Source organism: Lampetra planeri, chromosome 6 (genome assembly GCF_965212315.1).
Source record: "Lampetra planeri chromosome 6, kcLamPlan1.2.h2, whole genome shotgun sequence".
Taxonomy (NCBI): Eukaryota; Metazoa; Chordata; class Hyperoartia; order Petromyzontiformes; family Petromyzontidae; genus Lampetra; species Lampetra planeri.
In genome coordinates, this window is record NC_136112.1 from 8,135,060 (window position 1) to 8,145,192 (window position 10,133).

At 45.3% G+C, this 10,133-nt stretch overlaps 1 protein-coding gene across 4 annotated transcripts in view; it reads right to left on the minus strand.

The window, feature by feature from the left end:
• The window catches only part of LOC144719479 (acetyl-CoA carboxylase-like), a 93,842-nt gene extending 86,198 nt beyond the window's left edge, over positions 1-7,644 (minus strand). For 2 of the 4 annotated variants that reach the window (XM_078595432.1, XM_078595430.1), the window contains exons 1-3: positions 7,479-7,644; positions 5,295-5,385; positions 1,944-2,656 (exon numbers count right to left, since the gene is read on the minus strand). In XM_078595432.1, coding sequence (XP_078451558.1) covers positions 1,944-2,599 — 656 coding nt within the window. In that variant the 5' untranslated portion in view covers positions 2,600-2,656; positions 5,295-5,385; positions 7,479-7,644. Of the gene's footprint in view, positions 1-1,943; positions 2,657-5,294; positions 5,386-7,478 lie in introns of those variants that run through there. The other 2 variants (XM_078595431.1, XM_078595435.1) reach the window with 2 other exon arrangements.
• Between the last annotated feature and the right edge of the window lie 2,489 nt (positions 7,645-10,133).

The window sequence follows — 10,133 nt, forward strand, 5'->3', positions numbered from 1 at the left end:
ATCCCAATGCTGCAAATGACTCAATTGCTATTATTTCCGGTTACCGAACGAATACATTTTAAGGTCGCACTCATGACACACAAAGTGCTTGCCACAAATGAACCGCAACACCTTGCTGATCTCGTCAAGGGGCATAAACCATCGAGCAAACTCCGGTCATCCTCGCAGAAGCCACTTTTGGCTAACCATCGAACAAAGATGGTCACCGCATCGCGCAGCTTCTGGAACGCTCTTCCTTCCGATGCTAGGAAGCCACTGGAGCTATGCACTCTTCAATTATAGATGTGTTTTCTTGTCCTTCCACCGCACCTCCGGTTGGTACGGTGTGCTACGTACGGAGTTGAAAGACGTTCAACATACATACACGTATTAATTCTAGATTTGAAGCTTTCGTGACTGCAAGGATTCATATTCTTAGGTTTTTTCGGTAAAGTCACGTAGGTAAAAAAAAATTAAAATTAATAAATGTAAAATAAAAATCAAATCACGACGTTTCGGAGGCAACCCAAGCCTCCGTCTTCAGGTGGAACCGTCACAGCACGATTGCTGTATCAAGTAAGATAAATCCCAAGAAAACGGTCCTTGTATATATACTGGTTGAGGGTGGGATGAGCCAATTGTGAGGTTCGGTGCGGTCTTTGTTGTGTAGACTGGTTGAAAAGAGTTGTTAAGGTGAGACTTTTTTTTAATGTTAATGTTTTACCTACGTGACTTTACGGAAAAAAAAACCTAAGAATATACACACACGTAACAACACCGCCCCCTGCTGGCAAAACGTAGCAGGACCCTCCTGGCCGAAACGACCGCTAGACGGCGTCGGCAAGCATCTCATGAACCAAATGCAGCTCTGACGTTAACATCTTATCGACGTCTTCTTGGTTCTTTCGGTAAAGTCACGTAGAAGAGAAATGATAAAACAATAATAATAAAACATAATAAAATAATTCTCACGACCGTTTCGGCCACAACGCAAGCAGCCGTCCTCAGGTGAAGAACAGCGTCAGACGCTGTCTTCCCGACAGACCTGTTCTTCACCTGAGGACGGCTGCTTGCGTTCTGGCCGAAACGTCTTGAGAATTATTTTATTATGTTTTATATTATTTTATTTTTTCCCTTCTACGTGACTTTACCGAAAGAACCAAGAAGATGAATCCCTGCAGTCACGAAAGCTTTACATCGAAATCTTATCGAAGTGTTGGAGGACTAGCACAGTGACAAACCACTACAGAGAGAGAGGCGACATGAAGGATCACCGTCCTGCACCGAATCACAGCACAGTTATCAATCGACGGAGGCAACTAAATGTAACTGAATTTCAGGATGCTGTACATCATGTAGCATCGACAATGCGTGTAGTTTTACGTCCATTGCCTCTGACTGATTTTTCAAACAATCTCTGTCATTGCACGCGTATGCCATGCTCATGGTTGCATCCTCTCATATATATAGTCTGCTATGGTTAATGTTTCCAATTTTCATACTTTAAAGAACATTTCAAGACTACTAAACCCGTGCCTTCAGAGCGGTGGATCACGAGCGTGCACAACCACACCCTCGCCAATAGTGTTCGTGACAATGACAATGATGCAAAGGTAAAGGTGCAACCTTCAATTGCTTGCTTATGACGCTGCTGGTGGAAGGGTCTCTGCTGGAGCAAGACCTAGAGAGCCCCTCTAGTAGGTATTTGGCTGACTCTTCTAAACTGGCCACATATCTTCGAGGTGGGAATACCCACCACATGACCTGTCGATTGGCTGTGGTGTATCCATATCCATGTATACCGATGAATGGACAGAGCTGGTGGCTTTCAAAACGTTCCCATTGTTTCAACTGCCGCGCCAGGAGATCGAATCGATCCAGCGACCTAACAATGGCAACATTTCCGCAAATCGGTGGAAATTTCAAAACGGCTGGAAACGTCCATCACTTGCAACCTCACTCACCTGATGTTCGTCTGGAAGTTGGCACGTGGACAGCACTGCGGATCGACGTCGGCCCTGTCTCTCCTGCCACCCTCCGCCTCCAAGCTGCTGCGCCTGCTCTGCAGCGCAGCCGCCAGGCCAGCACCAATACCGGAGCCACCTCCTCCTCCGTCTTCAGCATCAGACGCATCGTCAAAGGAGCCCAGCACAAACTTGGCCAGGTTGGCCCTTCGCAGCTGCGCCTCGCCGCCACCTGCCCTGGAGCTGTCGCCTCCGCGGGGTGGGAGGCTGCTGACCGTTCCATCGATCTGGCCACCGACAGCGCTTCCGCGCCGACTACCGGCAGCCGGAACACAATCGTGTTCAAGCTTAGTGCTGTCTGGGACAGCGGTTGCAGGAGCTGCGTCGCTTGCGCCCTGCTTTAAATATCCACTGGGTATGGCCAAGCAGTTAGGCGTGTCTTGCGAATGACCTACTGCAGAATTGCCGCACAGATTTTTAGGTTGGCTTTGAGTGTCGGCTTGATGCGATGATGCTGCCGCATTGTTGGGTTCTCTACCGGATTCGAAACTGCCTCTCCGAACGCCAGCCTTGGGAGTGGCTGCATTGTGGGCTTCTTTCCAGAGCTGGTTGCTCGAAATTCTTGACCGTTGTATCTTCTTGTGTTTTTCTGCCATTTTCACGAGAGCCAAAGACGCTGCAGTTCCAGTTCACAGTCAAGAAGCGGGAAAATCCTGAAACGAGAGCAAGCAAAAATAATTTCACAAGTGAGAATGTAGTCACACTTGAATTAAAGCGTCTTAATATGGAGTTCACTTATCACACTGATTACGCTGCGGAACATTTAATATGTGGCCAAGCAGCTGCCGTGATTTCAAATGATAGCACATTTATCGATTGAATGACTGTAGTTTTTTCAATTGCTACAACACGTGGGATGATATTAAGACACTCTTTACAAATGTAACATTATCAGCCATGATTTATCCACTGCTGGATGAAGGCCTACTTAAGCAGTCAGCATCTCTCATGGTCTCACAACGTAAAAATCCATCTACCACCTGCAGACCAGCTGCTTATTTCATCGTTCCATCTCTGTGCTGGACGTCCCTGGAGGAGTTTTCTCTCCTTTGCCTGCTACTCAGTTGTTAGTCTCGACCACCGGCCATCATCCCTTCTGGAGACATGTCCTGCACAAATCCACGTACACCACCTTTCATGGCAGTCACAATGATGTCTCGAACTTGTGGATGTCTTCTGAATCCGTGTGTCCCTCTGTCTTTCTCATTGTTTACTTCTAAGAATGCACCTCTCTCTGCGTCTCTGTGCATCGATGTGTCAATGTATGAATATCACGTGACGTTGGTCATTAAATAAAGCAATATTTTAGAAATCCACACTTTGAGTGTAACTTAGAAATACATAATAATAATAATAAAACGCCCATGCTTGAAAGTCAATGTACGTGTGTATGTTTTTAGGTTGGATCACGTAAATATAAATTTGTCATTAAGGCTACCACCACCCGACACAGCCAATTAGTAAGGTTTGTCACGTAAACAAAATGCCAATTATTTACGAGTTTAGCACACTGATGTGTTGAAGAGTAAACCCACAACATTTACAATTCAAGTGAGTTTATTCTCCCACACACCGGTGTGCTGAACTAGTAACTCATTTGCACGTTTTGTTTACGTGACAACCCTTACTAAATACCTGTGTCGGATGGTGGCGGGTTTAACGACACATTTATATTCACGTGACCTAACCCAAAAAAACTATGATGGCTAATATTGGTCATGAAAGCCTACGTGTTAAATTGTATTTTTTGGTATGGGTTCATGTGACCTCTACAGTCATGTTTGGTCACCTTAGTCACCATGATGTAAAAGAAGCGTAAACTATTATTCAATCGAATAGCGATTGTTGAATCGTGACAATCGATCAAATCATCCCGGGGAGCAGTAAACCACTAAACCCAATCTCCATACCGCCCCGTCGTGGCAGTGAAACATTACTGCCTCCTGCTGGTTAGATTGAGGTATTTTACCTATACGAAAAAGATACTTACATTATGACTTTAAACTTTCGTGACCGCAGGAATTCATATTCTTTGGTTCTTTCGGTAAAGTCACGTAGATGAAGACCGCTTGTGTTGCGATCGAAACGTCGTGGGTTTTTTGCTTTTATTTTTAAGTTTATTTAAATTTAAATTTTCTATCTACGTGACTTTACCGAAAGAACCAAAGCATATAAAAAAGACTTGTTCATGCAGATTTTTACATCAGTATGTCCCTGTATGTTGAACTTCTTTCGTACGGTACGTAGCCAACCCTCTTAATCGGAGGTGCGGAATAAGAATATGTGTTAATGGGTAATTATGGAGTTAATTGATTCTTGATTAAATATGCTGTTGGTCATGATGAATACAGTTTTGCAATGTGCGTTTAATAGTCGCATACATTCCAACATAAATGTACTTAGTGAGAAACTCCACTACGGTACTTGAATTTAACATGATTAAATATTAATGTTTACAAAAGTAATCACGTAAAAATTTTGGAACGAAAAAGAATATCCGGAGTTCATAAACGAACATTTGCTTACTCCTGTACTTCGTATTCAAATAGAAGATACGAGTTCCAATATTTTAATAGAGGCAGTCGTGTCATGTACAGTCATTTGTCAATCCACTGCTAGATGAATGCCTCCCCGCGCCATATTCGTCATGGGGGGGGGGTTGTTTGACCATACCTCACCACGCTGGTCAGTGGGAGTTGGTGAAGGGATAGCCCACGCCCCGTTTCAGATAGCACTCGCCCACACGTGATGGCCTTAGCCGGGAATCTAACTCAAGTCTTCAGATTCACAGTCCAGTACGCTGACCACTGCGCCACCACTCCCCGTTCCCAAGTCGAGGGTCAGAGCTGCACACCAATTAAGAACTGGTGCAAAGGTGCGTTTGTTCCATGGTTACTCCACAGCGAGTGGGTGAAAGGTGATCCCTCCAAAACGTAAGTTAATAATTTCCAAAATAGATCCAGGCAATCTTGGCAGGCCCAACGCTTGCCTGTGGACTCGAGCAATGTGATCCACTGAATTCAATAAACTCCTGGCGTGACGCTCTCATCGCACTTGCCCAACATTGTGAATGTTTACCCACAATCAACACACGACGGCGAGTGAAGTTTGACACTTTTAGTTAAAGCCTCCAACAACCATCAATCAATGCTTCCTGCGTGTGTGTGTGTATGCACGTCGAACTCTTTAGCGCAGCACAGTACGTAGCCAGCCGTGCAAAATCGAAGGTGCGGGGGAAGGACAGCAAACTAAACACAAAAATCAGTTCAAAGAAATGAGATTTCGACTTACAGAGAGGCAGTGTGCTCCACTGGGCTTAACTACCGGCGTCAAACTGCCCACGTTCCCACGTGTACCGTTGACTCCGAGTCAGCAGCTGCCTCTGAAAATTTACAAAGATTGTGAGTCCCACGGATGACAGCCTCTTCCCGTGCCCCGGTCACATGCCCCGCTGCTGCTTTACACAAACAGCACGCGCTCAAACGCTATGCCTTGCTTATCTTTTAACAGTTCCCGAACAGTTTCAATGATGCAAACTGTTAGGGAATTGAAGCGTATTCCTCTGCATGGGTTGTAGTGGGATGACGAGTGTATTAAAGAAAAGTATGAACAGTCACATTGAGCGCAAGGACAAACGCTCATTCATGGCAGAGGTCAAACAAGTTCAGATCTCCTTCGCCATTGATGTTAGCCATGGACGGGTATCCAACTCACGTGGCCAGGTTCATAGCGCAGTGCGCGAATCGCTGTGCCAGCATTCCAGTAATACCGACATTCTCTCACAGACCTTGGGACGTAAGCTCATAAATCAGAGGCCAGTAGTGGGCCATGCAGTTCGGATAAGTGTACAAAGGACTTGGGTATTTTTAACTACTAGCCCATACGCCGTACAAATCGTTGCTTTGTGCAGTGTATATCTGCTTGTGGTGTATTTCTGTGTAGAAAAAAAAAACATGTGAACCAGTCAATAGATGGCATATGTACGGACTTTTTTGTCAATCCCACTGCTGTATGAGGCCCTCCCCAAAACGTGCGTGTTAGCGGGGTGAGGTTACTTGACTAAACATAATAATATTATGAACTAGAATATACCATTTAAAATTAAAGCTAAGAGGCTACAGCATAGGCCATAAGTCTTTGCTTATCACCTTCAGCTGAATCCTTCGGCAGCCAATCTCTAACACTCAAGGGCTGGTTGGTTCTCTAAACTGCCAAGCTAAACTTCATGAGAATGTCAGTCTGTTAATCGTGTACGTGATAAGCAGCGCTTGTTAAACAGCGATGGGGAAGTGTGCTGGCCAATGAATCCCATTTACATACCGTATAAAACATTGTGTCCAACAGTGAACACCCTTCGATGCAAACAACCACGCATACGAATCATACATTAAGCCATACGCACGCACACAAATACGTACATTAACAAATAGGATGTATAGATTCCGCTGTCCGGTAGACAGTAATATATGTGCATACGTGCAAGGTAGGTGGGCGATTAAGGAATGAGTTGTGCAGGCGTGGGTGTTTTGACTGTATCGTACAAATTTATCAGTATTCAAACACACACACACAGCAATGTATGTGAAAATGCTATCAAGCTTGAACCGTTACGAGAGCGCACAATGCATGCCGTGACACGTCGGCAGTGGGCATGAAGCAACTGCGCACGCATCCACACACACACACGCATCTACACACACGCACGCACATCCACACACACGCACATCCACACACACGCACGCACATCCACACAGGCGCACGCACATACATACACACACGCACATACATACACACACACGCACATCCACACACACGCACGCACATCCACACACACGCACATCCACACACACGCACGCACATCCACACACGCGCACGCACATCCACACACACACATCCACACACACACACGCACATCCACACACGCACATCCACACACACACACGCACATCCACACACACACACGCACATCCACACACGCACATCCACACACACACACGCACATCCACACACACACACGGACATCCACACACACACGCATCCACACACACGCACATCCACACACGCACATCCACACACACACACGCACATCCACACACGCGCACGCACATCCACACACACACATCCACACACACACACGCACATCCACACACGCACATCCACACACACACACGCACATCCACACACACACACGCACATCCACACACACACACGCACATCCACACACGCACATCCACACACACACACGCACATCCACACACACGCGCACGCACACCCACACACGCACACCCACACACGCGCACGCACATCCACACACGCATCACACACACATCCACACGCACGCACATCCGCGCACATCCACACACACGCGCACGCACGCGCGGCGCACGCCACCACGTATAGCAGCAGCAATAGCGCCTGCGGCACATCACTACGCCACCGCATTCGAGAGAGCAACGCCGAACGGGAGGCGCTTACCCCGAGTGCGACGATTGAGAGCCGTCGAAGACAGCGGCCGTCACACGCCGGGCTCCTCGGCACACCGTTGTCGCACCGTTATATGCGGATGACAGCGGCAATTACGCAGGCGAGCTTTCGATTCACCACCGCTCAATGCAGGCATCAGCTGTGCGGTGGGTGGGGTGGGGGTGGTGGGGGGGGGGTGTCTCGAGATCCCCATTGGACAACGCGGAGCAAAGTGGGCGTTGCCAAGGGCGTGTTGGGTGCGCGTGCGATGAAAGCACGTGGGGAGGAATGTCGTCGCCACGTGGGTTGAAGATTTTTTTACGCAGACGTCATTGGTGGTCAGTTTAACACGCAGGCTTTCGAGAGAAATATCATCTTCCATAATAGAAGGTTTTTGGGTTTGATCGCGAAAAAATATATAAATGTGTCGTGTAAACCCGCCACCACCCGACACGGCCAATTAGTAAGGGTTGTCACGTAAACAGAACAAATGTGGCTGTCGCCTGATGAAGCTGGTTGTAATTACTGGCGAAACGTCGTACTCAGATTGTAAATGTTGTGGCTTGGCTCTCCAACACACCGGTGTGCTGTACTAGTATACTACACTATACAGTACTATACACTACACTATACACTACACTATAAACTACACACTATACACTATTATACACTACACTATACACTACACTATACACTACTATACACTACACTATACACTGCACTTTACACTACACTATACACTACACTATACACTACACTACACACTAGTGCTGTACTAGTGACGAATTGGCCACGTTCTGTTTACGTGACAACCCTTACTAGTTGGCTGTGTTGGGTGGTGGCGGGTTTTAACGACACATTTATATATTTACGCGATCTAACGCAAAAGTCTATTCTGGTCACTGGTGATGTCGGTGGTTGGTGTTGTGCGGTGTTGCGTTGCCTTCAAGGTACACTTAGCCTGGCACGCACGCCGCGGTGACGTCACCGCTACTTGGGGACTAATCCTGGCTGTTGTTGTTGTGGCTATGGTGCCGGAAAACAATATGGGGCTTGTAAGATTATTACGTCAATACAGTCCTCGATTCTAGCGGTAGCTTAGATTTAAAAAGTTACGTAACGTCTCATGTAATGTTTTGTGCAACTCGTCACACTCATAGAACACGTATACAGATTCTAGATGATGGTTCTCAGAAAATACTTTTGGGCTGAATATTCATTTCAATTGATACGCTCCTGTCAATCACCGACTATTTTAGTGGCACTTTAAACGGTTTTATATCCAAATAAGCAAACATGACAACGTTTTAAAGTTTGCGATCTGTGATAACTAACTAACCGGGTTTATAATTAACTTTCTTGTGGCAGTAAAACAAATCGTTTTGGAAAATCTATTACACATATAATATATATATATATAATCTCCCGTCGTAGCTTGTATCAACTCCATGCCAAAAATATTTTCACAGCTTTGCACGGTATTTCATTTATATTGGCACAAACTACATTTAAGGCGTGTTAAATGAGAGGAGAACGATTGTATACTGTACTTGTAGCATTCATTTTTCTCGCTACTTAGAAATCCAGGTTATGTTTAGCTGCAGATGACAAGGTTAGGGCTCGGGTGACTGTTTGCGTGTCGAGGCAGAACGTAAATCATTTCCTGGAACAGTTGTCTCGCACAACTCGCCTATGCAGAGTAAACAGGTCACATAGCACGCGTCAAGGCGGCAGTAGACGGTGTCCCTTTTAAAGAGCGGCACATGTCAAAGCAGGACCCGTGCTAGTGATGTAACCAGAGTCAAGAGGCATTGGTGCCTCCACGTGATACCGTTATCCATCTGCAGATTTAAAAAAAGAACACATACCAACCAAAGTCAGTTCAGGCAATGATGTTTAATGGAATAACTCTAGTGTGCTGGATATAATAACGGGGGTTTGTTTCAGCGCGTAAAATGATATCCTTTGTTAAGGCAAGTTGTGAAAATTTAATTAAGTTTAAAATAGTTTTATTTTATTTTACCAGGTTAGGCCCACTGAGCTATATCAATGAAAGTGCGGTAGTATTAGTATTTGACTTTATAATCCACTTAAATGCCACGCGTGTGGAAATACACATGGAAAATGAAATCAGGTGACGGACAAATAGTGGAAAAGGAGGGAAAGAAGAGTTGAGCAAAATAAATGTTAAAAAGCATGCATGAAAATACCGGTATAAAATTGAGAATTACATATTGTGAACCAAATAACTTTTCAAGTCCATCCACCTTTGGCCCTTAAAGACTGATGATTTCCAACAGCCTTTTCTCAAGCAGATTTGTTATTTGAAACAGCAAATTCACAACGACGCGATGAATTGTTACTGTTTCTTTTACGGAGCGTCTTAGGATGCGGTGAGTACGTTTATAGATTTTAACCGATGAACACCTCAGCAATGACCTTACCCAAAATAAACTGACTAATCATAGCAGTGCCTTAAAATAAAAATAAACATAATATATGCGACGTTTAGGACAATGGCATTTATTTTTGTCACATAGAGGCCAGACAGATAGAGTTAATCCGGGTTGGAGACTGCAAATTAAAGTTAAAACATGTTTTCTGATTACCAGTTTTTTTTTAATAGGCATATGAAGTTATCTTGTAGTAGCTACTTAATTAAATCAA